Raw genomic sequence first — 18,088 nt, 5'->3', positions numbered from 1 at the left:
CCCCTCACTGCGTCACGACTAGAAACCACATATATTTCCTTAAAAGGGAAGTCCTTACACCCCTTTCCCTGCTCCAAGAGGGATGAGGACTTTCATAGCAACACACCAATGAATAACTGCATGGAAACATCTCTTCCTGGAAGAGGTTTAGTAATAAAATGACGATTTTAAAGTCTGAAAACCGCTGGAAGAATATTAACCCTGCTATGCTTTTATGGTAATCTTACAGTCCCGCTTTGTCGCCTGTTTGTTCAACCTGACTTTATCCTGTTTAATATCATCAATATTGATATAAAACAGGTATGCCTCAAGTGCTAAATGTGAAACATATTGTGAGTTTGATTTGCAGAGGCAAAGTTTGATATCAAAATGCATTCAAAATAAAGTCATTGGAAACAATCGCATCCATATTAACTTTATTGTAGTTTGAAATCAGAAATAAACAGAAAAAAAAGACCTAAACCAGTAATTGCTCATTCGTTTATAAATATCCAATGTTACGGTTAAGTTAAATCTCTCATAGCTCCTTCTGACATTAACCCTAAATATAAAATCCTTCTTTAAAAATACATTCACTTGTGCTGAAGGAATTAAAAGAAAAGCTGCCGGTGGAATGGGAACAAGAACAGCCCTGTTATCTTCATCATCATTGGGCTGCCATGGGGACCGTCTTTCAACGAGACACCGCCACAGACACAGATGCAACAAACCTGGTTGTTCAGCAATTAAAGTAACAACAATTGACAAAACCACAAAGTATTGCCCAAATCGATTGACCCATGGAAGACATATTTTACATTAAATAACCAAAAAACACAACAACCAACCAATCACGACAGGATGTGATGAATCAAAACAAAAGGGCTGATCATGATAACTGCCCCTGAATTCAGAACGTAGGGTTTTGGGGAACAACTGGAGAACAAGTAGAAATATGTTTTCTACCCCTTTGTATCTGAAGTGACAGACAGAGGAAAGTTTTTTTGTCTGATTTTCACATTTCACACACCTAACCTCCATTTGCATCAATGCCTAATGTTAATGCCTCTTTTAACTTCCGGGCAACAAAACAAAGTTTAGTGATGAGTAACGAGCAAGTGTCAATTCCTAAGAAATACAAAAAACCTGCCTCAAAGGTAGTTAAAAAAACCAAACAGTTAACCATGCCCTAAAGAATTGTTGAAACTAATGTGAAGCAAACCAAATTTGCTTGATCTCCAGTGCAGTGTTCAGTGCTACACAGGACAAACCCAACAGAAGTACAAGAATCATCTTGGCAAGTAGTCAAAGATCTGAAAATGATATTCAAGTTATTTCATGCAGTTAGTTATTACTATTATTTATTCCTCCTCTAACAATGTGTGCACATCATGTACAGTATATTATGGAATGTTTCTCATTAGACCTAATGATTCCTTATAATGCCATTTGAGTTTCACTTAAAGAAATGTCCACGAACTAATGTTATAACATACGTCGAAGAGTAAGAATTTGTCAGAATTGTGTCAAAGTTTGTTTACACTCATGTAACTATTGCACTGCAAATTCAAATCGATATCAATGTCAAGTGTTTGGGTTTAATCTCAACCACACAGTCCTTATTCTTTTTGGATACATTCCGTGGTCCCTTCAATGGTGAGCCCACTATTCAGTAAATTTCCCAGTTAACCTCCAGATTGTGCGGCCTCGCTGCGGAGTGCGTGGTTTCACAGAAAATGGTCCAGTAACATCTTAGCATTGTGCTGATGTGTGTTATTTTTGGTTGGTCGGTCGGTCGATCAACAGGTCTATCTGATCCCAGACCAGCTGTGAAGATAAGAGCCCCAGCCAGAGCCCCGAGAACCGGACCCCTCCTCCTCACCTGCACAAAGGAAGGTTAAAAAAAAACAACTGATCGGAAGAGGTGCGTGTTTGTGTGTGCAAAATTCTGATCAACAGACCATCTGCGTGTGCTTTTACAAAGCCTGTTCACTTAGACCGTACCTTGTGCAATGGCGCCCAGTTTGCTTTTCTCCTCCGGGCTGAGCTGCAGCATTGTGTGAATGACGGGCAGAAGGGCCTGCCTCTCGCTGCCGGATTGCAGGAAGATGAACTGCAGCAGGACGTTCTTCAGATACTCCAGGTTGGCCACGCTCTTCTCCCTCTCCTGGTTACGTTCTAGACGACGCACTTCACTCTTCAGCAACTAGAGAGGCAGGCAGAACATATCAGTTACGTTGAATGATAAAAGCCTGGGCGTTGACCTAGTCCTGGCATTGAATACCATTAGTTTCCCAAAATCGGCATTCCAGCCTTCACACTAGATCTCCGGCTAATATGGCAAAATACTTATTATTTGCTCAATAAATAACCTACACCATAAATCCGCAAGTAACAACTTTGAGGAAAACTTTAAAAAGACTTTAACAGGAAATGTAGGAATGCACCATTAATGTATCAGGTTGATAAACTATAGGCCAATAATGTCGTTTAAACATCCAATAGAGGAGGTGGCAATATGGTATTTCAAAGTTTGTTTATGACCCACCAATAAACACGAAAAAAGGAAAAATCCCAGTACAGTTGGTTGATAGTGTATGTTACTAAAAGGAAATAAGCATTTTCAGTGTCAAGGCTGATCTACCGCTAATGGTGTTCCACCTAGATCACTAAATCTTCGCTTAACTACAGGTTATCAATTATTTTTAAAGGTTGGTTGATTGGTTATTTTATCGGTATTGGATAGAAGGAGCGGGAAAATATAAATCATATGTATTGGATGAAAAACAAATCCAAAGTCAACTCAAGGACATGTATGTATGAGACTGAGATAGTAAAAAAAAGTATTTTTTCTTTTTGCTGAATAACATTTCAAAACACAGTAGAATGAAACGTTCTGACTTTCAGACATATCATGACCGATTTGAATGAGACGCAACTGAAAACTGTGTATAAACCGTTATATAGCAAGCAAGATTTACTTTAGAGTTAGTTTATCATCTATTATTAGGTGTTAATCATACAAATATAGAGCGAATTTACAAAGGGGTTGTCACCACGCAACAATCACGCACACGCTCGGAAATTAATTTTGGTCAGCGCTACTTGCCGTAGCCCAACACCTTACGTCACATATAACAAGTATGGCGGCGGCCTCTGAGCTCCTGCTCTCTGCTGCGTCGGGTTAGAAGCGTTAAAACGTCAGTTCAGATCAAGATTTATCAACAAACACTAACTGAGTTTCCTGGTCAAATATTTTTTGGGACAATTGGAGCCATTTAACCTCCGGGGAAGATGGGGCTGGAGCGGTTGTTTCGCGGGGCCCTGGAGTATTACTCCAAACGCGTCCCCCTCGTCAACTTTCAGCAACAATTCAGAGTCCTTCAAAATGCGTCGATGTGCAGGCAGACGTCGCCGAGCACGTCCAGCGTGGTTGGCCGGGCTACAAGTGCAGCGGGTCAGTGCGGCAGGATATTCGTGCCGAAAAGTCACCGCGGTGTCGCTCACAGACAGCCGGCCGCGCGCCTCTGCACCTCCGCGCAGCCCTCCAGAGACGTCACCTTGTTCCGGCACGACAGGACGCGCTTCTTCCGCCTCCTCGGGCTCTTCTGCGGCGGCCAGTTTCTCTTCTGGACATACCTCGGCCACTTCGCTTACACCGGACTCCGGGACACGGGGTCCGCTACGGAGAAAGGGAGAGCCAAGACGTCCACCACCACCACCACCACCACCACCGGACTCGCCGGGATGTGGAGTTTCGAGATGAACCTGGGATCGAACACCTGGAGGTTCGGCTTCACGCTGGGATGCCTGACTGTCGGCGCGGTGATTGTGGGCCTCGGGGCCCTGTTTTGCAGTCGCTCCGTCAGCCAGGTGGTTTTGCATCGCGGTGGGAAGATGGTGACGGTGTCCACGCAGTCCCTCTTGGGACCAGACCGAGGCCGCCGAATAACAGTGCCCCTGTCCCAGGTAGCCTGCCACGCGCACAGGCACGAGTCCCCCTCGTTCATCCCCCTCAGGGTCAAAGGACACAAGTTCTACTTTCTTCTGGACAAAGAGGGGACTGTGAACAACGCCAGGCTGTTTGATAGCACTGTCGGGGCTTACCGACCTCTCTAAGTTGTTGTTACTAGTTGTGTTCACCAAGGCGACACAGTTTTTGTATGGCTGCAAAAAAAAATGTCAGATTCGGTTTTGTCTCTCTTCAATTGAATAAAAACCTAATGCGATAAAAATTAACTTATTTTGGGCTCATTTAAAGATGTTTGAGATTCATTTGAAAGTATTAGTAGCCGAAGAAAGTTGCTTGATCCTCCCAATTATGTTCATAATAATTTCCTTCATATGCGTCTTCTACAATAACTAACACCTGTAAGGCAAATTTGGGACTAGCCATATAAATACAATTGACATGACTATTCACTTAAAAGTTACTATTTTGAATATTCTGTGAAATTAAAAGGATCAACGTCTTTGCGTTTTGTGCGTATACGTACGGTTATCTGCTCCATGAGAACAGCATTGGTGGCCTCGGTTTCGTGCAGCAGGCTGTTCATATGCTCCATGCTGCGCGTGGCGGTGCTCAGCTTTAGGCTCAGCTCCTCTTTGGTAGGCTCCACGGTCCACACAAACGGCTCTAGAGACCAAGCCAGACACAAGTTTAAAGTCACCACTTTTAGAAAGTCACGGGCGGAGGAGCTGATCCGCCTCTTTACACGCACCTTGTTTAGGATCCGGGGACGTGAGAAGCTGCTCCAGGGAGGGCAGGGGAGAGCGAGCAGTGGACGGGCTCTCGGTCTCGGTGGTCTCCATGCCCTCGCCCTCCTCTCTGGCCGTGGACTGGAAGTCGCTTGGGGACATCATTCCCACACCTGCCTGGTTGTGTTCAGTGTTTCTGCGCTGGGGGTCTGACGACTGGGACTTCCGGCCGGACTGGAGCGCCACTGAACCTGAACGTGTGTAAAAGTTAGCTAGAAAGTGATTCATTGTGTAGGAGGTGAATACACACATGTTGTAAAAGTATGACATCATAGAATGAGGTAAAACAACACATGTTAAGTGTGAACGATGGCTTAGGCTATATAATACATGAATTCATCTTTTTTGGGGCGCCCATTGTCAAGGAGCACTTCTAAACATGGATCATTATGTCTACTGAATCTTAACACCTCCTTGTTAGTCAGTGTCCTACTTTATCGCGACACGAGGGGGCACCAGACACATTGGTGTTAACCAGATCTTCAGTTGGCATACGTGTGAACAGAGGCGCGACGGAAGCGTGAGGCACTTGAGGGGAGTTGGTGGACAAAAGAGCAGATTATGATTAATGGACCTAAAACTGAACCAAAAGACCAGACAAGACCAATTCCCTCACCTCCAGTCTGCTGCGCCCACCGTCTCCCCGCATGCAGCTGAGTGAGGAGAGTGAGACGCTGAAGTGCTACGTGCATACGTCTTTGTGTGCATTGAAGTACGACCTGATTTTGCAGTCTGGTCAGGGATCAGAAACGCGAACAATGAGGCTGACAGTTTCCTGATAGCTCGAGTGCAGCGGAAAAACTAGCTGAGCTCACTCTGTCAATCAGAGGACAAAAAAACATTTTTGGCCTTTAACTCTTTGTCTGCATAATGTTGCTACTATGGATCCTGACTCTTGACACAACACTCGTTGTCATAGTTAATGCGCAGACGTAATTAATTAAATCTGTTGTGGGCTCAACATAATTCATTATGAAGACAGACTCATGATACATCAACCTAAAGTGGTTATAAAACAGAAGCTGACGGGGAAAACCAAACAGTAATTTATAGTAGAATGAATTTCCGGCACAATCTCTAGAGCCATGACAACCGTCAACAACATAGCGAGGCCTCAACCAGTATCTGGAACCAGTATTTGTAACTTGTGTTTATGTGCTGATATATAGATTTGATTAACGAGAAAACAATAAATACAGAGAAATTTTACTGTTATTTCATAAAAATAAAAAAAAAAGATTATAAAGATCCATCAGCAGTTTTATGGCCCATCTGCCCAATAAGGCAAATACACACAGTGGTGTCGAACCCTTCTGCCTTTAAATCCAACTACAGGGGTCGAAAGGCTCAAGTTTAACTTCCAGTAAAAGGCTGTGCGAGCCGCTAATGATGAGTCTCTCCAGATGCCACAGTGAGCTGTTTGCCACACTGAGAGGCGGGAACAGAGCTGAGGAGGTCGGCCAACACCTGGTTCTCCTGGAGCGACAGAGAAGACACGCACAGACACACGCGCATACACACACACAACCACACGTACACATCCTTCCCAAGCCAATGCTATGTGTGCATTTGCCGTTTGATTGCAGAGGGCAGCTGTGTGGGAGGTGATGAATGAGCTTCTAGCGCTGCTCTTTTGAAAAACACACCAACACGCCCTCTCCTCCGTTCTCGCTCCTACCGTTCCTCTTGTAGAAAAGCAAGACAGAAACTTCAGTGCTCTTCACATTTCAGATGCATTGAAGGATCTTTTCATATGATAGCTACTCATATTCACTAAAATGGAACAAGTTTGTTCTTCATGCTTACTGCTTTGGTTCTGCAGGTGGAAGAGCTGCTCCTCAACACGGGTCAACTGGCCCTGCAGGGTCTCTATGGTGGCCCGGTGGTCATCCTGCAGCTTCCTCAGCTGCTCTCTGTAGGTGTGGCGCTGGGCCTCGGCCTGGGAGGTCAGGTCAGCCTGAGTCTGGGTCACATCCGACCGCAGAGCCACGTTCTCCGACTGCATTGACATCAGCCTGCAAGGGGACACAGCGTTAAGAGGAAACAAAAAACTCCCCTCCAGTAGAGAATGAGTCAGTCGGGAATGAGTCGGGATGTCAGATGAAAAAAAAAAAAAATGTTAGGATGAGGAAGGGGGTGGGGACGAGCCGGCTCACCTCTCACGGAGCTCGGCTTCCTTTCTGACGGTTTCCTGGAGGATTTTGTTGTGTCTCTCCAGCAGAGTGTCGTGTTCACTCTGGAGCTGCTGCAGCTCGGCTGTGGTGCTCTGGAGGCTCTGCTGGCTCTCTGCCAGCCTGGACCTCAGCTGTTCTACCTGCGCCGACAGCTGCTCCCTAACAGACAAACACGGCGTGTTCATCACGTTCACATCCCTCCCTCCCACAGCGTTGACGGACACCTGCTTGATTTAAACCGCTGAGTAGCAGTCTTTGGAACTGCAATTTAGATCACTATAACATCTAAATAATTTCCTGTGTGATAAATCTTGACCAAGCTGTGCTTTCAAACCTGAGCCCAGCATTAATTTAGCAAATTACCTTTAGTTACACAATAGTGCAATAGCAATTATCACGCAGCTAGTACGTCACTATACATTTAGGTACTTTCAGGGGTCTTTGGCTGTTTGATGCTTCTTCACTGACATTCATATTCATTGGTTGTGTGGTCCTTACCTCTCTAATTTGCCAGACTCTCCTTCACTCTGAGCCGTGGTTTTGCTCTTCTGCTGTTTGAGCACGTTGTGGACTCGCACCTTGTAACCTTCAAACTCGCCAGCCGTTGCAACGAGCGCAGCCTGGCATCAGCACCAAGATTGGGAAGAGATATACAGTAAATAGCATGCAATACTAGAGATTCTATTATATTCTTCATTATTGATAATTAATCAATCATCAATAATGAAGAGATTAATATTGAAACAAGCTGCAGCCTCATACATCATGCTCTCTCTTTTAAAGTACTGAGTATGAGCTGGGGCAACATTAAATTCATCCACAGCATCTCAAGGACTGATGCTGATGTTCTCTTGAGTAAAGCTGTATAGTCTAGTGGATCTTTTTGGTGATCAGTGAGTCATAGAATAAACTCTACAGGTGTGTGTGTGTGTCTACCTGAGCTGTATCTCTCTCCTCCTGCAAGCTGTTAATGCGTTGCTGCAAAGAGCTGTTGGTTCTCTGATGCTGCTCCAACGCAGACCTCAGCTGCTCCTGCAGACGATGACGCTCGCCCGAGAGCTCGCACACCTCGATCTTAACGCAAACACACACACACACACTTCATGGTTCGACCCGGGTAGGACAGACATGTTGATTCATAAAACTATACATTTTTTTCCAAAAGGGATAGCTGAGAAGCTTTTCTTTTACTATCTGTGTCACCTTGATGTTTTCCAGCTGCTGTTGATTAGCCTCCAGCTCTCCTTTCAGAGAGGTCTGCAGAATCATAAGGGAGCTTTCCTGCATGTCAGCACACACACACACAAAAATAAACAAACACGGCAACACACACACACCCATGAATGACTATTCACAACATCTCCAAGGCCTTCTCAACAATCATGCCCACACACGGCTGCACAACTATTTACAATAATCAGGAAGCAATGTTACACACAGAAACAAAAAATCCAGTGGGACACACTTACACCACATGCGCGCGCACACACAGACACACCCACACACACAGAAACGGACCTGCATCTTGGCGTCGGCCAACTCCTTCTTGGTCTTCACTAGCAGCTGTTTCACCTTGGAGGTTTTCTCCTGCCCCTGGTCCAGCCGTGACTTCAAAGCCTCTGCAAGCACAAATACACATGCACACGCACACACACGTGCAAAGACAATTTGGGGTGAAATTACATTTCTCCAGTATTTTACTTTAATACACAGCAACAGGAAACATGGAGAGAGGCAGGAAGATAACGCACACACACCAGAGAGTCCTGCGGTTACACAAAGGCAGTAAATACAGCTCTGGCAGAATAATAAATGTTTACCATCAGTGGACTGGAGTTCCTAAAACTGTGCACCAATTAGACCTGCAGTATTTATTACATTGTCAATATTAAAAAAGGGCCAAGAGTACATAACACATTCTTTTATTAGAAGTTTGAAATAATTAAACCCTTAACCTTGGCCCTGCTTATCGTGGAGCCAATCCCAGCCCATGAATTAAAATCTAGGCATGAAATAGCGAGTGTGAACATAAACATCATACACACCAATTTCCTGTTTGAGTGAGTCCTCCTTCTGGGTCAGGGTGTTTATCTGGGCCTTCAACTCCTCAGCACACGCATCTTTATCGGAGAGTTTGGCATTGAGTTCTTTGACCAAGCGTTCGTAGTCGGCCATCTCCATGTCCAGCAGAGAGCTCTGCTGCGCCTCCTAGAGGCAGAGCCGATATACTACGTCATTACAGGGAACGGAGGTCAAACGCTCTTCTGTCAGATCATTATCTCAAACCTTTAGGGGAAGAAAGGGGTTTAGGAGGAACACCCATATTCCCTAAGTATGTCGTGTATTTTTCCATCATGCGCGATTAAGTTTGTCTTACTTGGAGATATTTCTAACTGAAATGCATGGATATGAAAATAAAAGTGTGTTTTTCAAGAGATTTCTTTATCTTGGATTGTGTCCGTGTGACTTTTGAGAACCTTAACGGGACTGTAAGTAACTTAAAATCCTAGAATTTCTATTTATAGTTATCATATGGTTATCATTATCTTTGATATGATAATGCTCAACATACTTCTTCAGTATCCAGTTTATGTATGTATGTATTTATCATCCCAACTCTTCATGGACAAATTTCATGGGATCTTTGCCAAAACAATAGAGCACTTTACCATGATTATCGGTATTGACCTCAAACCCCCTGTCTGTTGGGCTGTACTAACAATGTGGACAGGTGACATGAAGTCAGACCTCCGTGTATGCTGCACTTTGTGGGTTTCCACTAATGGAAAAGAGCAGCCAACAGCAGCCTCTGTCCTGTTGGCTGGAATGGCTTTCTTTCTCTCAGAGGTGCTGCTGCAGCTGCAGGCCGGCCATCACCAGAACAGTCGCTCGACTGAACAGGCCCTTCGGAGACACTATTGTCTGAGAAGCTGTGTGTGTGTGTGTGTGTGTGTGTGTGTGTACCTTGCGTAGCTGCTCCAGCTCCTGGGCAGTCTGCTGAGACTGTTGCTGCTGCTTGTGAAGCTGGGCTGTCAGCTCTTCTACCTCCTTGGTTGCAGATGACAAGTCCTGGAGAAGCAAGCAAACACACATACCAGGGTTTTTTTCCAGTATGTATAAACCTGCAGGTCATTTGACTTTTTTCAGTTAATATTTGTATAATCCTTTGAGCCATGTGGCTGTATCACAAGATCAGCTAAAACACAAAATGGAGAGCAGAGGCTGGCATTTCCTCCGACAAACAAAAAATGAACATCTATCCATCTCTTCTTGTTTCTACCTTGATTTTCTGTTCTTTCATCGATCGCTCAGTCAGCAGGTCTCTGTCCAGATTGGTGGACCGTCTTTGAAGCTCCTGGTTTTGAGCTTCCAGCTGCCTCACTGTGCTCCTTGTTGTCTCCATACAGGCCAGCAGGTTCTCCTTCTCAGTGCCGAGTGTCTCTGTCTGTAAAGCATTAACCGTACATGTCATTTCTCCTGGCGGGTGACACACTAATATGTCCAATATGGCAACCTCTTATGAAGAGAAAATAGAGAAACGGTAATTTACTTATAATCTGTTTTACGAGGATGTAAGTCACAGTTTCAACTGGTGAGTTGAGAATATTCTTATGAAATCTAAAAGAATGGAGAGAATGAGTTTTACTTCCCACAGATTCAAGTCTTTCACCTGCAAATGCAGATGTGGACAAATGCAACGCAACTGCGCCAACACACGACACTCGTCTGAGGTCATTCATGCGAATCTGACAGCGCCAGGCTCAGAGGGATTTCTCTGCAAGGAACACTGAACCGGCAGCGGCTACCTCCCCTCGTCTGTCAGTCAGACGCCGGAGCTATGATTGGTAAACAAAGATATCCAGACGTACTCTTATATCCCCAACTAGCTTATGCCTGCCTGCGCCCTCCCCCCAAGAGCCATGAGTGCACACAAGTATAAAATCTGCGTATCAGAAAGCTGTGCTGCACTAGCACAGAGCAGATGGAAGCCGTATTCTGCTCCATTTACCTGCCTGTTGTTCCCTCACTGGAAAGCGACAGTTATGAGCTTGGGGAGAACGGTATATATATATGAACAAATATATGTTTCTCCCTTGCTCACCCAGTCCCATCTGATGGGCTATTTGTGGACGCCGGGCCGTCAGGCGTAGCCGGGAAAAGCGCTGCTGCCTAAAACCACTCACTGTAAATCAGATGTATCCGGGGGTACGCGAGAACTGTTGGGAGAGATCTATTGCGGGACAAAGCGCCAGTGCTTAGATTTACTGGAGGGTGAGGGCAGTTTGTGTATTTGTTAGCGGTAATGTCCAGGTGTGTTTGATGGGAGTGTGTATTGGCGGTACCTGCGTGACAGCGCTGCTGAGTCGTTTGGTCAGCTCGGCAATCCGTCTCTCTGCCTCCGCCACCTTCTCGCGCTCTTTATCCAGTTGCTCGGTCTGCCTGTCGTAATCTATCTGCAGATTCTACGCCAGCACACAAATGCTCATTTCAGTACCGGAAGCCCAGTGAAGGTAAACGCCGCGTCGGCCGCATTCTCATTAGACACAACAGACTGGTTGCGTCTCTAATGGAGAAAACAGTCGTGAAGCACAGTGCCGTCTGGGGGATGCTTATGGAAACCTCCGGGAGTTGATCATTAAAAAAAAAAAGGCATTTTCAAAGCAAGCATGCATCCACTCGGCAATTAGCATATATCAGGAACGCGTACAATTAACCAAATGTTGAACGATCGTAACAGTCAGTTAAATCTTTGGGTCAGTTCTCTTTTAAAGAAAACATAACTATTTAAATAGTTCAGATGAAGACATCTGGACACCAACCATTCTGTCATTTTTAAAATCAGCCATAGAGGAAAGAGAACAAGGTTCAGTGAAAATATAGCCTTGCGTCCTTGCATGAAAAATCCTAAGCATATTGGTTACATTAGATACTTACCCAGCATCTATCTTGGAATATAGCAAACGCATTATTAATCTGAAATGTCCATCCAGTTCTCTCTGCTGTTTTAACCTCAAAGCAGTTATTTGCGTCAACGTCCTTGGATACAATTACTAAGAAGTTAAGTGAGGTCTGTGCTACGTGCTCACATACCTTGTAGCCTTCGGCACCATGGATAATATCTTTCATAGAGCTGCTCACTTTCTCCCTCTCTGCTGTCAATGACTCTACTACTTCCTTGAGGGATGCAACCTGGGGAAAAAAAGTGGATTCAGCAGTATAAACACAGAGTACAAGTATCATCTGAAAGAAAGACTTTAAATTCAAATGTCATATCAATGTTGATGAATACGGAACAGTGGCATTTAAAGTGGTGCTTCACTCTACCTCTTTCTTACTGGTTTCCAGCTCCTTCTTTGCTTTGATGGCAACTGCCTTGATTTTGTTCATCTTCTCATTTTTTTCTTTGTGTTCCTTCTCCAGGAGAGCTGAGGGAAGTAACATTCAGAATTTCTAACCTGTAGTTTATGCAAACTAAACTTTGTTTTTCTTTTGTTGAAAGAATGGATATTTAAGAAAAGAGTGTCACCTATTTTCTTCATGGTCTCTGAGGCTGCATTTTCCTCAGAGGAAGCCAACTGAGCTGCAGACTCCTGAGAGAGAAAACAGCAGAACAAAGAAAAGACTCAATCACACATAATTGCATTTTTTTTGGTTTCAAGCTGCCGATCCCAAATCTTTTTGCACAAACATTATTATCATTTCCATGCGAAAAAATATTCCCCCAAAAGTTGGAATGCATTAATTTTTGTTGATTCTCCAATTGAATTTCAGAAGGTCTTTTAGAAATGCAAGTTGACTGTCAAAAAGGAGAAATACCTGCACATATAAATACCTGCAATATACATATTTAGTGTTGAAGTTCAAATTTCAAATGGTGCTATTGGAAGGTTCCTTTACAGACCGTAGTCATGCACCTGATCAATCATTGTGACTTTCTAGATCATGGCTGATCGGGCGGTTATAGCAAAATATGCTCAATCTCAATTGATTATTTGGAATCAGAGACTCAGGGAATTTCCATTTCTTCTGGACTAAGATGTGTTGGGAACTATTGTTGGATAGATAGATAGACCTGACCGGACAGGAGCTGCCTCACCTGGAGGGCAGCAACTTCGCTCCTCAACTGAGAAACGAGTGAATCCTTCTCCGTCAGCTGCTCCTCGAGCTCTCTTCTCCTTCTCTCCATTTCCCCTTCCTCATTTTCTTCTTTCTCTTGAGTCATCTGAGAAACGTGAGCCTGCAGTCTCTGGTTCTCCTCATTAAACTTCACATTGATCGACTTCATGTCCTCCAGGTCTTTCTGCAGCCCTTCGGTATCCTTCACCACCTCCTCCAGGTTCTTTCCCAACATGCTCCTCTCCTGCTCCAGGTCTGCGATACGAGCCCGGAGCTCCGTCACCACCTCCTCTAGCGCGTTTACCGCTTGAGCCTCCTCAAGATTACTCCTCAGCAGCGCCCCCTCCTTCTCCAGCTCGTCCACGCGGGCTCGCAGCTCCTCAACTTCTTCGGTGGAGCTTCGGAGCGCTTCACGGTGACTCTCCTCCAGGGCTGTGATGGTGATGCGGGCCTGATCTACCTCCTCTGTCAGTGAATACAACTTTGCCTCGAGGTGATTCTTTTCAGACGTCTCCTGCTCCAGCTGAGCCTGCATGGCGGCCAGCTTGGAGCCCAAAAGCTCCCTCGTTTCGTGAGTGTTGGAAACCCCAGAAGATGCCTCCTCCAGTTTGTGCTGGAGGTCGTCCTTCTCTGCGGAGAGGTCTTTGATAGTCAGCTCTAGAGCAGAAGCTCTCTCCTGTTGTCTCTCCACCTCCTCTCTGAGGCTCTCCTCCATCTTCTCCCTCTCCTCATTTAAGTGCTGCACTTCATCCTCCCTCTCTTTTTTCAGGGCTTCCGAAGCCTTTGTGTTCTCCTCTCTACGCAGAAGGGCCTCAGCCTCTTTCTCCTGAAGCGTCCTCTCGACTTCAGTGTTCAGCTGCTGCAGTTCCTCTTCTCTGAGCTGAAGCAGGGAGCGTGTTTCGCTTCGCTCCTCGGTCAGCGTGTCGACCACCTCCTTTAGTTCTTGTGTCATGTTTTCCTTCACCTGCAGTTGGGAGAGGATCTCCGCATTCTGCCTGGTCAGTTCCTCTACAGCTTGCTTCAGCTCACCGGTTGAAGTTGTTTGTTCCTCTACAGACAACTGGAGGTTCTGGTCCTCTCTTGTAAAACCTTCAAGCTTCAGCTTCAGGTCCTGTAGTTCCTTCATCAAAGTGTTTTTCTCCTCTGTGCCCTCACTCACTCTATCCAGCAGTTCGTCCCTCTCCTGGCTGAGTAGTTCCATCTTGTCTTGGAGTTCGCGTACAGTATTTGCTCCTTGCTCCTTCATGGCTTTGTACTGTATGACAAAATTTGTCGTCTTCTCCCCCAGTTCTGTCCCCACACCTTGGAGTATGTCTTTCATTTGCTGACACTCGGTTAGAGCAGAGTCTCTTTCCCTGGTCAAGGCGTCACACCGGGCGCTCAGAGCCTCTGGGTTCAGAGGGTTTTGGTCCACGGGACTGGTTGCTGATTCACCTCCATTGTTGTACGCTCCACTCTGCTCTCCTCGCACTCGCTGTGGGTCAGGAACCAGGCTTACAGCTGGGTTACTGATAGGACTTTCCCGGTTCATCTGCAATTCATTGATTTTAAACTCCAGCTCTTCTCTCTCCATCGTAAACTCCTCCCGGACCCTTTCCAGCTCCGCCTCCAGCTCACTGTTCACATTACTGAGCAGGGTGAGCTCGTCCTGCAACATGGTGCTCTGGGACTGAAGTTCTTCCACGGCTGTTTTCAGTCTTCCATTCTCCGTCTCCTCCCCATCACCAAGGCTGACGTCACCCTGACTGCATGTAGACAGCGCCAGCATTTTGGCGATCCCTGATCCACGCCCCGGTTCCTCGTCTTCCTCCTGCACATCCTGCAGGTAGCTGTCTGGAAAAATAAGGGTAAAGTTAGTAAGTCAGGAGGTCTCGAACACGGCTTCATGTTGACTACTAATATGTTAGGAAATGACAGATTTCACTATTCAATAGATTCTTCAGAAATTCTACCCATCCAACCAAAGAGGTATCCCTAATGCAACCCTAAGTTCAAAAGGTAAACGAAGGTTGTGCATGTGCAGTATTATTGCTTGGATAGGCGATAGAGGATCACCTAAATGAGGCGGCCTCTTTGTGTAAATAAACAACTGCTGTACCTTTGAGAGCGAGCTGCTCCGTCAGCTCCTCGTGGAGCAACAGGAGACGCTCCCTCTCCATTTCAAAGTCCTCCTCCAGAGCCCTCATCTCGTCTTCGTGCTGCAGACTCTTCTGAGCCAGCTCCTCCTTCAGGTTCTCCACCTCCTGCTGGGTCTTCGTCAACTCCCTTTGGTGGCTCTCCTGCAGCTCTCCGACCTCCTGGGATTTCAGCTCTTGGGTCGCTTCCAGTTCAGCTCGAAGGGTTTCCAGCTGAGCTCCTAGGCAGAGGCGGACGTCATCAGCGCTCTCTTCTGCACCGGCGTGTTCGGTCGGGCGCTCCCGCTCTCTTTCGCGCTCCCTCTCCCTGTCGGCTTCCTCTCGATCTTTTAGCAATTTCTGGAAATAAGCCACTTCTTCTTGGTGTTTGTTGTTGGATTCCTCAACGCTGCCCTCTAGGCTCTTTATTTTTCTTTGGTGATCTTCTGTCACACGGTCAAGCTCTCTTTGCAGCGCCAACAGATCACCCTGCGCAAAATAACAGTTACGTGTGTTGCGGGAAACTGCATCAGAAGAGACCAATCATCAATTACAAATTCAGTGAAACTGGCAAATGAATCAGTGCTAAACATTATTAAGTATTTGAGTGGTATCTTACCTTGGCTTTCTGCACAGTCTTCTCTAGATCTTTACGAGACAGTGAAAGACTTTGCTGAGTTTCTGCCTTCTCGAGTAGTAAGGCATCCATCCTCTCAGTCAGCTCCTATTAAAACACACACCCACGTGATTAGCGTGATGCACCATGAAAATGAAGCATAGGCTTGTTAGAACGTCATAAAGTTCTGTCTTATCAAACCTGTATCAGAGCGGAGTCATCAGAATTGTTGTTACAGTTTTTGGATTGCTGTTTGAGGGAGTTTACTTCTTTTTCCAAATCTGAAAAAAGGAAATAATATCAGAAAGTTACATACGTACACTATTTGTCCAAAGATCCAAACAAGCCTTTACATCAATTAGAGCTACCTGCACATCTGCCCTTCATCTTTTGCATGGCAGCCATCTGCTTCTTGGAAAACTTGATAAGATCGTCTTTTGACAGTGTGTCCAGCTGAGCAGAAAAACGAGAAGGAAAGAAAAAAGAAGAAGCATGGATTTCTAATAAAATACACTTTAAAACAATTAATTATCTTTATACGTGATTGTCTTCGCCTCTTAGAGAAACGTGTGTTTGTAAATGAGCAGTAGCCTACCTTTGACCTGGCTGCACCTGCTGGTGATGCAGCCTCAGGCTCTGCTCCGGTACCACCAGGGTCCTGTTTCAGTTAATGGAAAAGAAGAAATGGAGAAAAAAAAACAACATTTAACGATTGCTATGCGGATATTCAGTATTGTTCTTGTTATTTTGACAGACGGACTTCAGAAGTACGATTAAATACTAGCTTCTGAGCCAGCGCGTATTCCATTGGACAAATCATAGATGTAATGTTGCCCTGCTTGTCAGTTAAAACTGCATTGTTAAAACAAAAGTTTTGACAGCTTTTATGTCTAATTGGCAGAAGCTTTTCAATTCGGCATGCATGAAACCGAGCATGAAGACGGATATGTCAGGTTTACGAAAGGTTCTTCTTTTCCCTCTGTCAACATTCACACTATTTACACCGGCTCACTCCGTGACACCACCCCGCTATTGGCGATGTGTCCCGTTTGTACGAGACCGACGGTGTAAAATGCTTCAGAGTAATATTGCGATGTGCAAAGTAACGTACTAAGCGATATTTAGCGCATTTCCCTTAAACAGCAAAGGTTTAGAATGAAGCTCGCAGAGGAAACAGCGCGTAAGATACAACTTAACCCGCTAAATGGTTACAACAGGGTTTCGAGGTCCCGAGCGCGGACTTTACAAACGGCAGAGCACAATATATTAAGGTAACATTGAGGTGCTACGCACGTATGACTGAATTGAGCCTCACTGGCTAAAGCTAACTGCTCCACACGGAACATTTACCTCCATCTTGGTCGCGGTTTTCGCTGCTTCTCGGTCTCGTCCGGCGACCAAACACTTCACCAGCGAGTCTGCTGGACAGTCAGAGTGACGTCTGAAACAATTATATTATATTGTTTTTATTTTAATACGAGGACATATCCTCTCTGTTGTGGTTCTGAGTTCACGACTTTCTTCCGCAAACGTCAACCCTGTGACGTCAGCGTAGTGTACGTCACACATTTGACAGGATCTCCTGATCCTGATCAAGAAGCGACATCCGTGTTTTGTTCCCTTTCTTTGAGTCCATAAACCTTTATGAACCGTATGAGTTAACCGTGGACTACATGATTCACCTGTCTGGTACAATGATATTATGTATATATTTATTTATTAAGACTTAATAAGTTTAACTGACATCTTTTGTGCACCTTGTCCTTGTGCACCTTGTGCACCTTGTCCTCTTTGACCAATACTCCATGGTCGCATTACATATGAGCCTGCCTGCAGTGTTACCTGGAGGTATAAATATCATTATCCACACACGTGATGTCTGAGGGCCTCTGGCGTGTGTCGTAACTGAGTGATGAAAAGGTCAAATTAGGAACTTTAACCTGTTTTTAAAGAGGTGGTTTGAAAACCATCACGCCTGGATATTCCAAGCACGATTATGATATAGAGTGAGGGCTGGAAAAAAAGAACAAGAAAATTTCAAGAAGTTTTGACCCACAGTTTGCCATATTTCCCTAATGGCTTTTACACAATTTGTTTTACCACAAAATGAAATAAAAAATACTGTAAAATACAGCAAAAAAAAAGGACAGAGGCACACAATCCACACTTTTTTCATGTGTTCCAAATTTGATGCATCATAAATAACCAAGCTGTTTAGCAAGGTTAGCAAGCCTGTGCTGCTAGACATGTTCACAACCTGTATGCACAATAAGTATATATAACATCTAATATTAGATTATTTATTTTCATTTCATTATCGTCATTACAAT

General features: G+C 45.0%; 2 protein-coding genes across 2 annotated transcripts; one reads left to right on the top strand and one right to left on the bottom strand.

Moving 5' to 3' along the window:
* Window positions 1-399: 399 nt before the first annotated feature.
* On the bottom strand, window positions 400-17,352 carry gcc2 (GRIP and coiled-coil domain containing 2). The gene is made up of 24 exons (XM_040200636.2): window positions 17,109-17,352; window positions 16,354-16,416; window positions 16,127-16,211; window positions 15,960-16,039; window positions 15,762-15,866; window positions 15,127-15,631; window positions 13,009-14,861; window positions 12,439-12,502; window positions 12,237-12,337; window positions 12,003-12,101; window positions 11,255-11,374; window positions 10,192-10,356; window positions 9,876-9,980; window positions 8,957-9,119; window positions 8,430-8,530; window positions 8,115-8,192; window positions 7,848-7,985; window positions 7,410-7,531; window positions 6,894-7,070; window positions 6,544-6,752; window positions 4,701-4,928; window positions 4,476-4,615; window positions 1,984-2,185; window positions 400-1,861 (listed from the first exon to the last, which is right to left on the bottom strand). The coding sequence occupies exons 1-24, from the start codon at window positions 17,112-17,114 to the stop codon at window positions 1,788-1,790; spliced, it is 4,983 nt and encodes a 1,660-aa protein (XP_040056570.2). The 5' UTR covers window positions 17,115-17,352; the 3' UTR covers window positions 400-1,787.
* On the top strand, window positions 2,538-4,214 carry tmem223 (transmembrane protein 223). The gene has a single exon (XM_040200638.2). It carries the CDS (start codon window positions 3,274-3,276, stop codon window positions 4,096-4,098), a length of 825 nt encoding a protein of 274 aa, XP_040056572.2. The 5' UTR covers window positions 2,538-3,273; the 3' UTR covers window positions 4,099-4,214.
* Window positions 17,353-18,088: the final 736 nt, after the last annotated feature.

This window comes from Gasterosteus aculeatus, chromosome 16, assembly GCF_964276395.1.
Source record: "Gasterosteus aculeatus chromosome 16, fGasAcu3.hap1.1, whole genome shotgun sequence".
NCBI classification, from domain to species: domain Eukaryota; kingdom Metazoa; phylum Chordata; class Actinopteri; order Perciformes; family Gasterosteidae; genus Gasterosteus; species Gasterosteus aculeatus.
This window is presented reverse-complemented; position numbering and strand designations above follow the sequence as displayed.